The sequence below is a fragment of the Zingiber officinale genome, chromosome 9B, assembly GCF_018446385.1.
Source record: "Zingiber officinale cultivar Zhangliang chromosome 9B, Zo_v1.1, whole genome shotgun sequence".
Lineage (NCBI taxonomy): Eukaryota > Viridiplantae > Streptophyta > Magnoliopsida > Zingiberales > Zingiberaceae > Zingiber > Zingiber officinale.
In genome coordinates this window covers 83,385,117-83,401,970 of record NC_056003.1, presented here as the reverse complement: position 1 = coordinate 83,401,970, position 16,854 = coordinate 83,385,117, and the positions used below count along the sequence as shown (strand labels likewise).

The 16,854-nt window shown below is 40.4% G+C and overlaps 2 protein-coding genes across 2 annotated transcripts; both read right to left on the bottom strand.

The window, feature by feature from the left end:
• Positions 1-1,397: 1,397 nt before the first annotated feature.
• On the bottom strand, positions 1,398-4,632 carry LOC122025172 (DNA-directed RNA polymerases II, IV and V subunit 6A-like). Its single transcript, XM_042583945.1, has 6 exons — positions 4,496-4,632; positions 3,134-3,167; positions 2,879-3,048; positions 2,736-2,787; positions 1,809-1,876; positions 1,398-1,695 (listed from the first exon to the last, which is right to left on the bottom strand). Exons 1-6 carry the CDS (start codon positions 4,528-4,530, stop codon positions 1,626-1,628), a joined length of 429 nt encoding a protein of 142 aa, XP_042439879.1. The 5' UTR covers positions 4,531-4,632; the 3' UTR covers positions 1,398-1,625.
• A 174-nt stretch (positions 4,633-4,806) lies between these two features.
• On the bottom strand, positions 4,807-5,606 carry LOC122023098 (transcription repressor MYB6-like). Its single transcript, XM_042581189.1, has 2 exons — positions 5,460-5,606; positions 4,807-5,378 (listed from the first exon to the last, which is right to left on the bottom strand). Exons 1-2 carry the CDS (start codon positions 5,584-5,586, stop codon positions 4,807-4,809), a joined length of 699 nt encoding a protein of 232 aa, XP_042437123.1. The 5' UTR covers positions 5,587-5,606.
• Positions 5,607-16,854: the final 11,248 nt, after the last annotated feature.

Here is a 16,854-nt window from a genome sequence, read left to right as displayed (position 1 = left end):
GTTCAAATATACTTTTCTTGTGTTTTATTCTGAACTCCTGAGTATTACTTGATAGGGACTAGTGTGTGGAAAAGATGTTAATTCTTAACTACTTTGTTGAATAAATTGTTTAAGTTGCTCAAACTCAAAGTGAATATATTTGTGACAGATCTTCTTGATATTCTCTTCGTTCTATACTTCTTTATTATTTTCCAGTTTAGTGTCAGGATTTTATGTTACATTACCTTGCTTATCTCTTTGCATTTTTTGTGTTACATTATCTGTTTATGTTTATCTCTTTGCATTCTTGAGTTAAATTTTTCTTCGTTGTCAGTGTTCTTTTGTTAAAAATTTAAGTGATTACTTTTTGTAAATACCTCTTACATTCTAAATGAAATTGATTACAAATAGAATTGTTATTCTTGGATAATTAAATAGTGTAGAAATGAAAAAACTTTATATCAATAGTTTAGAGTTGGTGCTTCATTCTTATTTCTATGTTAGAATGGTAGGAATTTATGCGTAAATAAAAAAGAAATAGTCATCCTAGATAAAGGAATCTTATTTCCTTATCCTATTTCTAGAAACAAAAATTTTATAGATTAAAATAATTATTACTTAGATTGGTGGAAGGATAAAATTGGGACATAATTAATAATTTCGTCCAGGGCCTTTGAACAGCCATAACCGACTCTGGACATAGTAATGTGGTACATATTATTTGTAGATGATATTATTTTAATAGATGAAACACGTAAAGAGTAAATGCTAAATTAGAATCTTGACAGAAAATACTAAAAGAGAGAGATTTTAAGCTTAGTAGAATAAAGATAAAATATATGAAATTTAAATTTAGCAATACTAGACATAATGAAATAATTATTAAGATAAAGATAAATTGCCTGGAACTAAGAACTTTAAATATTTAAAATCATCTTTGTAAAATGATGAAGATATTGGAAATGAGAAAAATAATGTGATTATAAAATACTTCTAAAACTTAAAAAAAAATTCTATAAAATCATAATTAGACCTACTATGTTATATAAAGTTGAATGTTAGATTATAACTGAAATACATGAACAAAAGATGATAGTTACAAAGATGAAGATGTTAAAGTGGATGTATGAACATACGAGAATAAACAAAGTATTAGAGAAAAAAATTAAAATTACATACTGAAAGAAAACTCTGAGAGACATGTTTAAAATGATATAAATATATACTTACACGACCAATAAATATTCTAATTAAAAGAGATAAAACTATGACAAATACGCATATTAAACAGAAAAGATCAAAAACAATTTGATTAATAATAATAAAATAAAATAAAATTTATTTTTAATATAGATGACTATATAATAAAATATTTAACTCAATAGCGTAAAAAGAACTATATAATCAATCTCACCTAATAGAATAAGGCTCCGTTATTATTGTTTAGTTTGAAAAATAAAACATGTAATTATACAAACAAAATTAAGCTTTTACTAGCCACTTTGATATTACAGCCACCCAAACTGCAGAACCACATTGATAAAATTCTACTACATCATGTGAATATTGTAATCCTTCCATAAACACATATCTACTCCAACTTAATAACATAAGTTGGGATTAACTTAGATTCCAACGTTATCAGGTTAATTACCACCAACTTGGCGCTTCCAGGAATCCTCTACTATCAGTTCATCCACCCCCCAGTCTTCGTAACTGTCGCCAACAAGAGAGCAATTAGCATTTATGTTGAATTTGATTATCGTTTGAAGTTGATCTGAATAAGAAGTTTCCGTAAAAAAAATAACTAAAAAAAAATTGAAGAGTACCTCCCGTCTGGTAAATATCGTCGGATGGTAAATGGAATCTTGCGCTCACGAAGTTCCTTCATTGCAATCTGAAGTCACAAGATACGATAAGCATGAGAAAATATCAAGAAACCGGAAGCAGAGATGACTTTCATTTCCGTCTCTTCTATATAATCTGACTTTGATATCATGTTAAGATTGACTTGTGTGTAGTATGTCGAAGGTGAAGAAATAACAACATTGGGCCTTGGCAGCAAAGGTGTAGAAATATAAAGTGATTGACTATCTAGATTAAGTTTAATTATGACTTGCAAAATCAGTTTATGTTATGGTTATAGAACAAATAACATTATGAAAGCAAAAGTATTGCAAGTGCTATCAAACAGTTACAGCAACCAGACTTTAAAACGAGACCGAATGGTTTTCATTGGGTTAACCCAGGAACCGGAGGCAAGGCTCATACTGTTGAATCAGTGGAAGGATCACTGGTTTCAATCAGGAAAATCTACAACCAGTTATGACACCCTAATTTAGTCACATATGGTGAGGTAAGAATTTAAAATGAGCATTTATAAGCTACTATAAAATTGGACTCAATGGTTGTTTGATATAAATTTAATACACAGCGCCTCAAGAGAAATAGGACCACAAGCTAAAAGGGGACCTTAAAGAAAGGGAACTCCCTTCTCAAACTTTTTTTTAAAAAAAACAAAACTGGCCAATATTAACATGTAAATACCAATAGCAGAGCTCCATTGGGGGTAAAAGAAGATATTGAAACACACCAGTTTAGCCCCACATGGTCTATTAAAGTTTGTAAAATTCAAATGCAAACACTAAAAGATATAATAATCAGAATTATGATACAGTAGGGATATGAAAACTTTGGGAAAAAAGATACTTTGTAATCTTATCAAACTCGAGATAAGATTTTGTGAAATGTCTTACCTCCAAAGGATCAGTCTCACCCTCTAACTCAACCATCACTGGAGCATTCATGCTGTTGAGTGAGTTAAATTAGTCCCAAAAAAAACTAGGAAATTACAGCTATGAAATGTTACTACCATATGTTCAAGATTGAAATTCCAAACCTAATTTGTAAAGCCCGTGTGCCAAGAATTCTAGCACGTTCATATTTTGTCATATACTTTGTTGTTTTTCTAGGCCGTTCAACCGTTTCTTGCTCTTTTTCTTCAGCATCACCCACGAGATCATCTAGGCCATCTTCATTGTTATTTTCTTGTTCCTCCTCCATTCCATCCTTTATGATTGAAATGTTAATTCAATTTATCTTAATAGCAAACTACAAGCACACATATTATAAAGGGATACCCAATAATGCATACCTCAATTTCTGGTTCTGGTGGCTCATCTTCATAGCTGCACAAACATATTAACTCACCCATGAAGATGACCATCATGAATATAAAAAAAGTGGGTTACAAATTTTGAACATTTTTTTATCACAAGGAAAAGCAAAATCTAACTTAAATGCATTGTAAAGTAAAATATCATCGGTGAAAACAGTTAACGTAGATTGAAATATGACACTTATATGGATTTTACAAGCAATTTCCCTCCGTTCTTGCAGTCTTAGAGCAGAGGGTGTAAACTGGTAGAAGATCTCATCGATGAGTCTTCTATGAGCAAACCAATTTAACAAAACAAGGGGGAAAGATGCATTGGACTAATTTTAAAAATGTGAATTATGTGCCAAGACTTCATGCCTCATATCTTAAAATAGAATAACACAGTTAGTGGATATTGTAACAATTATTTAAGAGAAACTCCTCAAACAGGATAAGAAATTGAAGAAATAAAAAAATTGGAACAAAGCTATAAAGGTTAAAATCCAATAATAGTTGAAGCATGTTATGGTGTAAAATTAAAAAAGAAAGAATTGGTCCTTTCTTAAAAGCTTGAGGTTTTTTTTTTGTTGTTGAAAAAGTGATTGCTCAATTAATTTTATCATGGTATCTAGAAGTCTGTTAAAAAATAACGACCCAATAATTAAGTGGGTTCGAGTATTGAGCTCAAGCTAGTACACTGTATTACATCCACACGATCATGAAGCAGAGTAGCAAAAAAATAAAAATACACGCTGGCTATTTCCTAACACCAATGTGATAATACTACAATCATGAGCTAACATAATAGGTATAGATGGCACGGATTTCCAATTCAAATAAATTAAACAACATAGTACTCGAATCAACCAAAAGGTATAAAATAACCAACAAGGCCACCAAATAAACATAAATATGCATGCTTTGAGAATATTTTTTTTTCTTTAGTTCTTACTCATCTTCCTTCTCCGTGTGATGAACCACTTGAGCATTATGTCAATAGTTCACAAAATATGAAGCATTATATTTGTAAACATGAATCAATTGTGATTCAATTTCCGAGATCATTCTATTGCTAAATAAAACAAAAAAGGTAATTTTTAAGGATAATGGGAATTTACTATGCCAGTTAAGACAAAATAAGATCATAATTAAAATATTCACTCGTAATGATGAATAATAACTCCAACCCAAAGGAGGCGGAAAAAAAATCCAGACACTAACACGATCTCACCGCAATAAATCCTATACGAAAAATTAGCGATCGGCGCATCAGAGATTAAAATCAACGCGAGCGACGAATTTAGTTCGACAAGCAAGACAAGGAAAAATCCAGAAGGAAAAAGAGAGATAGCAGCGAACCCCATGTCGACGCCATCGTAATCATCGTCCGCCATTACCAATTCGAGTACTCGAGCCTCCGCTCGCTCTAGAGCGCTTCCCCCCTCTCGCCTTCGGTAAGCAAAAGCCCTAGCAACCCGCAGCCACGTTTCCGCAAGGAGGTATTTATAGAGCTAAACGGGCCGGTGCGCTGGGCCCACGTGTAACTCTCACAGATATCCGCATAAACCGCCGAGCGAACGGATCGGCGGTCCAATTTTGTAGCCGGGTCAAGGTTATAATTCCCCCACCCCCCAAAACAAAACATTTTTAATGAATGCAAATGAACAAGTTCATAAGGTTGTCTCTGTTTCTGAATTGGCCAAGAGCTGCGAGTACTCGTTGAAGAGCCTCTCGTAATGCTCGTATAACATGACATCTCCTCCCTCACGCAAGTCACCGCTTTCACTAACGCTACTACACTTGTCGTTGATGCCCAGTTCCTCCGCATTAACGTCTAGTACTACACCTTCTCTGTGCCAAAGGCTCTTACTCTCGTTGTTGAAGGTCGTCCTCACGATCGGCCTAATTACTCTGACTGCCGTCGGAGCGTATACCGTGAACGTGGCTGTGTTGCTTTGCCCCATGTCCTCTGCCTTCTTGGCCTTCCGGCTGCCGTGCATCATCCCTTGGCTTTGGCAAAGATACGAGAGCTTCTTGCTCAGGTGACTGTTCCAGTAATTCTTGATCTCGTTGTCGGTCCGACCAGGGAGCCTCTTCGCTATCAAAGACCATCGGTTGCCCAGCAGCCTGTGGAGCCGAATGATGAGGTCTTCCTCGTCGGCGCCGATGTTGCCTCGCTTGATCCCGGGCCGCAAGTAATTCATCCATCTCAGCCTGCAGCTCTTCCCGCACCGTTGAAGTCCTGGGAACAAAAGATATATAGGACAACAGAATGCATGCATGAATTGAATAGTAGTTGGTGAGGATTAATTTGAATATGTACCAGCTTTCTGAGGGAGAGACGTCCATTGGCCTTCTCCATTCGAGTGGATGTAGTTTGTGAGCAATGCGTCTTCTTCAGAGGACCATGCTCCTCTGTGAAGCCCTGCCGTTGCCTTGGAATTCCCCATATTTATCTTCTCTATATACATTTGGAACTCAATATGCTCCTCCTCTCTGTGTCTCATTTATAGGCAGACTGATAATAAATAAATAAATAAAAATATAGGAATTTAAATGTACATCTATTCTTGGGGCCAAAAAATAGAGACAAAATTCTCATTGGCTGCTGGTGTATGGTTGCCTCTATGAGAGTAAGGTTTATGCAAGCCATAAAGCCATCCTTAATAAGGTTCATAAATCAATACTAGTTTTTCATTGCAAGACTGACAGCTGACTAATATATAATAGTATTATCATCATGAGATTTGTGATCAAATCATGACTATTAGTTGGGTACTTATCCTCCATGTACTATTATCAACTGCTAAGACTAGTAGTTATTCGTGATTTATCTCTTCTGTGTTGGTCTGGAAATAAACTGACCAAGACGTTGGGACGAACGAATCGTCTTTTATCACCGTAAGTCAATAGTAGGTCGATGCAATCACTGATGGAAGGTAAAGAAAGGTGGTCATATATAGAGTAAATCCGAATCCTAATGAAAGAGTAGATACTTGTTGACTGCATTTAACTGATCCTTTTAGATGAGCATGGGCACACATGCTGATTAAGGCCAGCTAGGGAACTCTATATGAGCATGAACAAGCCTGTCAGTTGAAAGATAAAATATTAATAGTGACAATCAAAATGGAAGTGACTTTAATTTTCAGATCACCAACACTTGTACTAGAATTGTTGTCTATGAGTCTCTCAAAAGCCTCTTGATTCTAAGGTACCCGTAGACATTGAAGGGAAAAGGAAACAAAGGTGGGGTTATCTTAGTTAAGTTAAGAAAGGCAAAGTTATTGAGACTCGATCAAACTCTCAATGGTGAATAAATCCAGGATTTCCTTGTCTGGGGCTACAGGGCAGCTGTTAAGTGCGGTTAAGTTTTTCAAGTGATTAATAATATCAACTGCGACATATTGAATTTTTAAAAAAAAAAAGATTGAGGGTTTGCCTACTAAATGGTGCTTAGCTCTCCCTTTTCATGACAATGAAAGAGTGGATCACTTTTCCGCCCGTGGTTCAATTCTCAATTGTGACGCGCTATATGTATTTTCCATTAGTGGGATAAAAAATTTAGAACATTGACTACTAGACGTGGTTGAATTGCTTGTGCTTCCAGATTTATCGTGGTGATTGATAGAAAACTTTCATGAGCCTCCAAAATTAGTCGGTTAAAAAAATAGATATATGAATTAATTAAAAAAATGGATCACAGGCTGAATAATAGAGAATTTAGAAAGAGCCTGGATATCTAGATACAACTATGGAAAGAGCATTTAGAACTTGATTAAATGCCTTTGTTTGTTACCTTGAAATGGTATTGGTTTCTTGAGATTGGATAAAATGCATTTATAAAGTATCCAAATTGCTGCACAACAGAGAAGAGATGCGGAATCAGATCCAAAAAGAGATATTAAAACGTGGCATGCTGAAATAGCACAGTTGGTTAGAGCGTGTGGCAGTTGCGGTCGGAGGTTTAAACCGTCCTACTGGCGTTTATTTATGTTTTTTTGTTTAATAATTTTAGTTCAGTATTTCTCATCGTTATTTATCAATCCTTTAAGGCATCCCATCTCGTCGAATGGTAAATGGAATCTTGCTCTCACAAAGTTCCTTCATTTCAATGTGAAGTCACCTGAGATAATAAGCATGAGAAAATATCAAGAAACCGGAAGCGAAGATAACTTTAATATGACAGGAAACCAATTTAAAATGAAAGGTTTTTAAGTGTGACTTGTGTGTCATATATTGAAGGTAAAGAAATAACAACATTAGACCTTGGAAACAAAGGAGGTGTAGAAATATAAAGTGGTTGACTCTCGCAAAATGAGTTTATGTTATGGTTATAGAACAAATGACTTCATGACAGCAAAAGTATTGCAAGTGTAATCAAACAATTACAGCAACCATGACTTAATTTAAAACTAGACCGAATGGTTTTCATTGGTTAACCCAGGAACTAGAGGCGAGGCTCCTACTGTTGAATCAGTGGAAGGATCACTAGTTTCAATCAGGAAAATCTACAACCAGTTATGACACCCTAATTTAGTCACACATGGTGAGATAAGAATTTAAAATGAGCATTTATAAGCTACTATAAAATTGGGCTTGCTTGATATAAATTTAATACACAGCACCTCAAGGGAAGTAAGGCCACAAGCTGAAGGGGGACCTTAAAGAAAGGGAACTCCCTTCTCAAACTTTTTTTTTTTAAAAAAAAAAACAAAACTGGCCAATATTAACAAGCGAATACAAATAGCATAGCACCATTCAGGTTCACATGCCACCAATTAAAATGATTATATAATATTAATTGAACTTTGGAAGGAGGTTAGAACATCAAGGCTTGTGATGCCGTGGAATTCTATCGCTCCCACATGTTTTATATGGTTAAAATTTGTACTAAGCTGTCAGTCAAAATTAAGAGGGGTTAAACATGACCTAAGAGAAATTAGATCCAATCCAGATGACATTCGTGTTTGATTAAGAACAAGTTAGCTATTATGCCTCACCCTCAGCTGTTGACATCGTCTTGTTTTGGCATCGGGTCCCAACATTGTCCCGACTCAACCTTAAGACTCAACCTCAAATCTAGACATCTCCCCTGACTCAACCTTAGTTTCCGACATCCTCCATGCATCGGCCTCAGTAGTAGACATCATCCATGACTCAGCCTCAGATATAGGCATCCTCTCTGACTCGACCTCAGTCATCGACATTCCCTTGCTAGGTCTCAATCGTTGACATCCTTCTTGCCTCAGTCTCAGATCCCGACATCACCCATGTCTTGATCTCAGTCGTAGGCATCCCCTGTCTTGACCTCAGTCATCCACATCCTCCCTGTCTCAGTCTCAGATTCCGGCATCATCCATACTGCAGTCTCTAATCCAAACATCTCCCTTGACTCGGTTTAGGTTGTCGACATCCCCCGTCTCAGCTTTAGATCCTGACATCATCCATACCTAAGCCTCAACTCCAGGCATCCTCTCTAACTCGACATCAGGTTCTAACATCATTCCCGGCTCGACCTCATATCTCAACATCATTCATGTCTCAATCTTGGTTGTCGACATCCTCCTTGTCTCGGCCTCTGTCACCAACTTCATATATCCTCAAGGCCACTAGCATCAATGTTGATACGGTGCATTATCGTGGGGTCAGTAAGATGATGTGGTTAGGAGTCAAGACCACAGAAGGGTCAGAGGTCAAGCTTACGTGGAGGTCAGAAGTCAAGCTTACGTAGAGATCAGAAGTCAAGCATACGTGTGGGTCAGAAGTCAAGCTTACGTGGAGGTCAGAAGTCTAGCCCCCGTGGAGGTCAGAAGTCAAGCTTATGTGGAGGACAGAAGTCTAGCCCCCATGGAAGTCAGAAGTCAAGCTTGCGTGGCCGTGGTCAAAATCTCAGCTGACGAGACAGTCAAAGGATAAGATTACAAGTTGGACCAAATCCATCCTCGATAGCAATCAAGAACGGGGCTCACAGGCCAGGTACAACTGAGAACTGGGCCATCATGCCAGGTACAGCTAAGAAGTGGGTCTACAGGTCAGGTAAAGGCGTAGAGGGAAAGGCCTCTGGCGTAGTATAGACCTGACGTACAGGTAGGAACGTACAGGCCATGGATAACAGCGGACAGAAACAGGTCGGGATACAGGCCTGGCGTATAGGTCGGAACGTACAGGCCATGAATAACCGCGGATAGAAGCAGGTCGGGATACAGACCTGGCGTACAGGTCGGAACGTACAGGCCATGGATAACAGCGGATAGAAGCAGGTCGGGATACAGACCTAGCGTACAGGTCGGAACGTACAGGCCATGGATAACAGCAGACAGAAGCAGGTCGGGATACAGACCTAGCGTACAGGTCGGAACGTACAAGCCATGGATAACGGCAGACAGAAGCAGATCGGGATACAGACCTGGCATACAGGTCGGAACGTACAGGTCATGGATAACAGCGGATAGAAGCAGGTCGGGATACAGACCTGGCGTACAGGTCGGAATGTACAGGCCATGGATTACAGCGGACACAAGCAGGTCGGGATACAGACCTGGCGTACAGGTCGGAACGTACAGGCCATGGATAACAGCGGGCAGAAGCAGGTCGAGATACAGACGTGGCGTATAGGTCGGAACGTACAAGCTATGGATAACAGTAAACAGTAGGTCGGAATACATACCTGGCTTAACGGAAGACAGAAGCAGGACGGTTAACGAACCTGTCTTACAGGTTGGGAAGTACAAATCAGGGATTACGGAGGACCGGAGCAGGTCAGGATATAGATCTGGTGTATGCTCACCAAGGACACAGGTTGAGCCTCACATCCTCATGGCAGGGGATAAAGGGATCAAAAAGTACAGGTCGGAACTCAAGATTAGTGGAAGCAAACAGAAGCACACAAGTCAGGATTTATAGCCTTATGGCTCAGGATACTTAGATCGATAAAACATATAGGTTGGGATGTGTTAGCCAAGGATACATGTCAGGATTAATATCCTCATGATCCAGGATAAGCAAAGTTGAAGGCAAGCATATAGGTCGGGTTAGAGGAAGTCAGATGCACAGCTTGGGAGTAGAGATAAACAGAATCGAATTAAGGTATATAGGGCGAGACATGTAATGCCAATAAGAGACAAGACCGGTCAGGGTTTGCAATAGGAGAGGCATAGGACAACGTTCAAAGCACAGGTCTGGAGGCGATGTCAGATCGGGGTTGGCGAGATATCAGAACGAGGTTAGCAAGTGTAAAGGTCCAGTGTAGCAATCACGAGCGGAGGAAGTCAGGCACTACAGGACAAGCAAAGAAGGGAATCGTAACTGCCTGTCAGAGAATAATCAGTGTGTCAGGGAATATGCTAACAGTCGGGGCTCATTACCCCTTTGGTTCTGTCGCCGGCCTATGAGGAGGTGCCGCGTGTCATTTACCGCCAGACAAAGCCTGACAGCCGACATTCCCTGACACCCGCCAGGCCCCAGAAACATCTATTGCAATATAAAAAGGAAGGCTTTGTCCCTTATGCAGGTACGCTCACTCGTCATTTCTTACTCGTCTTTACTTTTCGTCCTTTCTCTGTGCTTCTGGGGAAAAAGTACCTGACTTGAGCGTTAGAGGACTTGACCCGGGGACTTTTTCCCTGGTTTCTGGTCGCTAACGACTCGAGGGCTCGTCTGAGTGTGCGTAGAGCCCAAGCATCATCATCCTGGTCATCACCCTTCGTCATCCGCCCGTGTGAACCCTTCCGGAGGGTGCCAGGTAGATCGGACGCCGCAACGACTTTCCGTCAACGTCCAGTACATCAAGGCCCGCCTTCATCCGACTCAGCTTCCGGACGGGATCACTCGCCGCTCTGCCCCGCATGCATCACACTTGATTCACTTGTCGCTCTGCTAGGCACTCTTAGCTCACATTTTCACTCACTACTGTTGCTTGGTCGGCACTCGCCACTCACTTGCATCTCTGCCTGACACTCATCACACTTGATCCACTTACCTCCCGGCCCGACACTCTCAGTTCGCATTTTCGCTCACCACTGTTGCTCGGTCGACATTTATTGTTCACTAGCCGCTCTGCTCAGCGCTCGTCATTCGCGTTTCACTCATCACTGTCGCTCGGTCGGCACTCGTTCGGTCATGATCATGGCTTTGCTCGTCCGTCATTCTCTTTATGGCTAGGTCGCGATTCACTATCGCTCGGTCGACAATCGCTCGGTCTCGCTCTTTATTGCCAGGTCGTGATTCACTGTCGCTCGGTCGACACTCGTTCGGTCATGATCATGGCTTTGCTCATCCGTCATTCTCTTTATGGCCAGGTCGCGATTCATTGTCGCTCGGTCGGCACTCGCTCGGTCTCGCTCTTTATTGCCAGGTCACGATTCACTGTCGCTCGTTCGACACTCGCTCGGTCACGCTCTTTATTGTCAGGTAGCGATTTACTGTCACTCGGTCGGCCCTCGTTCGGTCACGATCTTTGCTCGTCCATCACTCTTTGTTGACAGGTCGTGATTTACTATCGCTCGATCGGCACTCGCGCGGTCACGCTCTTTATTGTCAGATCGCGATTTACTATCGCTCAGTCGATACTTTTTCGGTTGCGCTCATGATTTGGCTCGCTCATCATTCTCTTTACTGCCAGGGCGCGATTTACTATTGCTCGGTCGACACCTCCCCGGTCGCGCTCATGACTTCGCTCATCGATCCGTCTCTCTATTTCCTGGTTGTGATTTATCGTCGATCAGTCGGTATTTTTACGGTCGCGCTCACGGCTTCGCTCGTCGATCCGTCTCTCTATTTCCCGGTCGCGATTTATCGTCGCTCGGTCAGCACTTTCCTGGTCGCACTCACGACTTCGCTAATTCATCCCTCTCTATTTGTCCGGTCACGATTTATCGTCGGTCGGTCAGCACGTTCTTGGTCGCGCTCACGGCTTTGCTAGTTCATCCCTCTCTATTTGCCCGGTCGTGATTTATCGTCGCTCGGTCGGTATTTTTTCGGGCACTCTCACGGCTTGGCTCGTCCATCACTCTCTCTATTGCCTGGTCGGGAACTATTGTCGCTCGAACAACATTTTCTCGGTCTCGTGTTTGGTACCGCTCACCCATCGTCGTTCGACTCGCTTAGCATTTTTTGATAGCCAGGTCAGCATTATTCGATTGTTCGATCGTCCTATTGCTCAGGTACCCTTCAGATGTTCGATCGAATTCTGGGTTGGTTGTCGTTCTATTCAAGATTCATAGCCTGGTCGACAGTTATGGTTTGCGGCTCACTCGTCGTTCTACCCCTACCGTCGTCTGTGTCTCTTTCGTCGTTCTATCACACACTCATTGCTCGTGTCTCACTAGTCACTGGGCCCTGCATTCATCGCTAGGACGGTACTTGTTTTTTACTTCTCGCTCAGCAATCACTCGATCGCTCTGCTTAGCATCGCCCGATTGCCCGCTCGATATCGCTCGACATTCGTCAGATCGCTCTTTCGACACTTGCTCGATATGTCTTTTGTCACTCGGTCGGCGCTTATTCTTTTCGTCGCTCTGCCAGGTACCCATCGTCCACAGCTACTCGTTCGACGCTATGTAACAGACCCGCAATATGACTCTACATTCAGTAGTGATTTTGTGTTTCATTTGGATGGGTCTAGTTAGTTGGACTTGCGCCTCCTTCGACTAGACTTGAGGGGAAGGCTTGTGATGTGGATACGGTTTAGGGCAGAGGAGAGATTAGTGGAAAAGTGAGGGGCAATTTGGTAAAAGCATGGGTAGGGTTTTAAGAAGAGGATACTGTAGCATGCAAAAGGGGGGGGGGGCGGCGTTTTGGGTTTATGCTGCTTCTTCATGGATTTGCACCGCCGCCACCGGAAAACGTCCTCCCTCTCACGATCCTCGCTGGCGCCAACCGCCGGCTTTCGCCTCCGCTCTTCTCCTTCTCCTCACCGCCGACCGCCACCTTTCTTCCTCTCCCTCTCCTCCTCGCAACGCCGCCACCGGACATATTCGCTGCTGCCATCGCCTCCTTCTCTCCCGTCACCGACATCATTAGCGCCAACACCAATAGAGGAGGTCTTCTCCGCCGCCTCACGCACAAAAGGTTGCCTCCGTTGGTTTCGCTGCTCGCCAGACCACTGATAACCATGATTTTACTGCATTATTTTGATTCATATATGCATGGTTTGATGTTGATTTCATAGTTTAAATCATGGTTATATCACATTTTGTGCATAGTGTGTATTTTTGGACTTAATTGCAAATTATATTATTTTTGGTGTTGTTTGATGCTAATATTTAATTCTTATTTTGTAGGCATCAAAGGATCTTAGATTTGGATCTATTTGGACTGAAATTGGGCTCGAATCAGAGTCCAAACAAGAAGATCAAGCTTTGAAGCATTATGGACCGTTCATCAAGAATAGGACAGATCTGAACCATCCGTTGAAGATCTGGCCGATCCAACCTAATGGGGAGTAGATCTAAGCCATTGATGAAGATCCAGAAGTTTTGATCCAGATCTGAGTTCATCCAGCCGGATTAATCTGGACCGTTTAATGAAGACTGTGCAGATCCGGGCCATCCAGTGATGATCTGATCGATCCGACCTACGGGAGGGTAGATCCAGACTCTAGATCAACATCAGTACATTAAGATCGAAATTTGGATGACTTTTCACCGTTGATTTAGCCTAGAATCATCTCAGCCGTCCATTTCAGATCCAGATCTGATTTAAATCTGAGAAGCTACAGTGAGCTTCTTCGTCGATCTCCTCACGCAGCTGCGCGTCCCGCGGCGTTCATCTCCGAGATTCCGACCCCTTTCCTTCTCCAATCGATCTCTCAAGCTTCAACCTTGGTGGAGAGCTTCTCGGCGGCATCATCCCGATCATCTGGAGCCATCAGAGGGTGTTCCCTTCGGCGCAATCTCTACTTCTGTGATTCTCTGTTCCAGCGCCGATTTGGAGGTGGTCTTCCAATCGACGACTCCGATTCCCATCAGAAGCATTTGGAGGTGGTCTTCCGGTGTTCCTGAGCTCCATCCGACATCAAACTATCATCCGCAACTCCATCCAGATCCAGAGGACCATATTTGTAGATTTCCAGCATTTTCGGCCATTTTTGGGTTCCGGGTTGTTCTTAGCTCGTCGGGGGTGGTCCGTCGGCGTTGTTGAGCAATCCTGGAACTGATACGCTGTAGAGAGTCTCCACTGAGGTCCGAAATAGGGTGGTTTCGATTTCGGCCTCTTGTGTGACGGCAAGAGTGTGAAGCTTTGTTAGATTGATTGTGAGATTGGATTGGTTAGGGTTTAGTTTACTTTTATTATTGTTTTGTAGCTTAGAACTTGTTTCTTTTAATGGTTGTTATGTTTTTATGCAAGTAATTTAGTATTTCTTTACCTTGTTGTAGTTTAATTTGAGTTTAAGTTGTGCTTGATTAATTGTTTAGAGTTTAAGTTCTAAGTTAGGGTTTACATCTTGTTTTAGATAAGATTTTATTCCTGTCTCGTTATTTCATATTTAGTTTAAATGTGTTGATGGTTTAATTATAATGTAGGGTGACAATGCATTATGGTTGGAACATTGGCACATTGTTAGATTTCATTCTTGCTTTAGGTTAATCTCTTTATTTGCTGTGTTTTCCTTTGTAGATTTATATTCAAAGCTTTAAAACCCCCAACTCCATTTTTATATCGAAAACCCCAAAAATAAGAATAAAAATACGATCCTAAGATTACATCATATTGTTGGTTCCTCGAGAGCGATCCTGGGCTCGTTACTACGACATTATTGTTTAATTAAGGGGTTCAGTGAATATAATACATTGTTAATTTGATAAGCCTATTTGTGACATTTAATATAGATTTTGTGGCTTACCAAATTTTGGCGCCGTTGCCGGGGAACAAAAAAATACAATGTTTAGTAATTTTAGTATTGTTTTGATTGATTTCATGTTTATATATCAATGTGTTTGATTTTATTTATTCCTGAGTCTTCTGATTTTATTTGTTAGTGTTTCAGTGTAAGAACAGGAAATTCAGAAACCATGGATCCATATTATCAGTATTTTGGAGATGTGATGGAGAATTATTATTATCAGCCTCAGACTCAGTTTTATCAGCCTGAATCTCAGTGCCACCTACCTATGGAGCAACGGAATAGGTATGAGGATGCACAAGAACAAATTGAAGAGGCAATGTGGAAATGTAATGAAGTTATGCAACAAATGAGAGAGCATCAAGAGCAGCAATTTGCAAGGATACAGAATATACAGAGTCAGTTAGATCAGATAGCATCATCTATTAATCAGTTACAAGCACAAAGAGCCAGTGAAGAGGTGGATTGTGGAGATCTTGTCAGGCCTGACACTACTTCTATTTCTTCACAACAATTTTCTAGTTTTATTTGTGATGATGTAGTTGTTCAGATTTCTGATTCTACTAATAGTGTTGCTTTAGATGATGTGAATGATGCAGGTCTTGTTGCAGAAGATAATTTATGTGTAGGGGAATGCTTACTGGAAGCATTACCTCAAGAATCACCAAGAGTTGAAGATGTAAGTGTAGGGACTTGTGCTATGGAGCCAAACACCCAAGAATCACTACATGAAGATGTACATACACCAGAACTGGAGTCTGAGCCATTAGTTGATGAAAAAGAGGTAACAATCACCACTCCAGGTACCTTTCAAGATGACAAGGTGAGTATTTTGTGTAATTTTTGAGAGTATTTTATTGAGGTACCAATTATTGATTTTATTAGTTGTGATTTATTTCTTGATATATATTATACCCACACTAATATTCTCCTATTTTCTTTTTATCCCATATGCGTATGGGAGGTGTTTTGCTTTATTGATTGTGTAGGAGAACATAAGCTTCCGGAGTGGGTGCTTAAACTGAACCGCCTTAGACCTCCGGAGAGAATTTTGAAGGGAAAAAGGATTAATAAGAAGAATTTAAGTGGAACCAAAAGTACTTCACTTCCGGGGTGGCTTCTTTTGTTAGACCTTCTTCAACCACTGGAAATTAAAGGGGAGTTAGTTCCAATTTTGTTTTCTCTTGCATTTTGAGTCATGCTTTGTGTTTAGTTTTTCTCTAATAAATTCGTTATACGTTTCTTTGGTTTCATACTTTGCACTTGCACTTTGTTTTTACATTTTGCATTTTATTTTGCATTTTGCTTCCATACTTTGCATTTAGTTTGGTATACATAGCATTCATTTGAATAAAAGTCTCCATGAATTGTTTAGTGATACTTTTAAGATGGTAAAAGCTTCTTAAATTTGATCATCAATTTTAGGTCATTTAACATGATTGGATGCTTTTATTACATGAATTGGTTAAAATGGTGGTGGAATCTATTTTGATCGATTGAGCTTGTTAGCATGAATATTACCTAGAGAGGACCACTTAAAGCCTATAATTTATTTAATTTCTTTTGTGTGGCATGCACTTACAACAATTGAACTCTAGAACTTGCTTAGAGTCTTTTCAAGGTCACAATAGCATATGTATGCATGGAGATGAAGGATTATTTTCATTCTTGATCCCTTGTAAATTCCAATTCCCTACTTCATAACTTTCTTAAAACATTTTCCTCTTGCATTGTAACCTTTGATCATCTTTGCTTGCTTGCTTTATTTTATTGAGAGTAGTGGATAATATTCTTGATGAGTTAAATCACCAAGATGGACAAAAGAATAAGTGTGGGGGAGGTGTTTAGTTTGAATAGGTGCTGGAATTCTGTG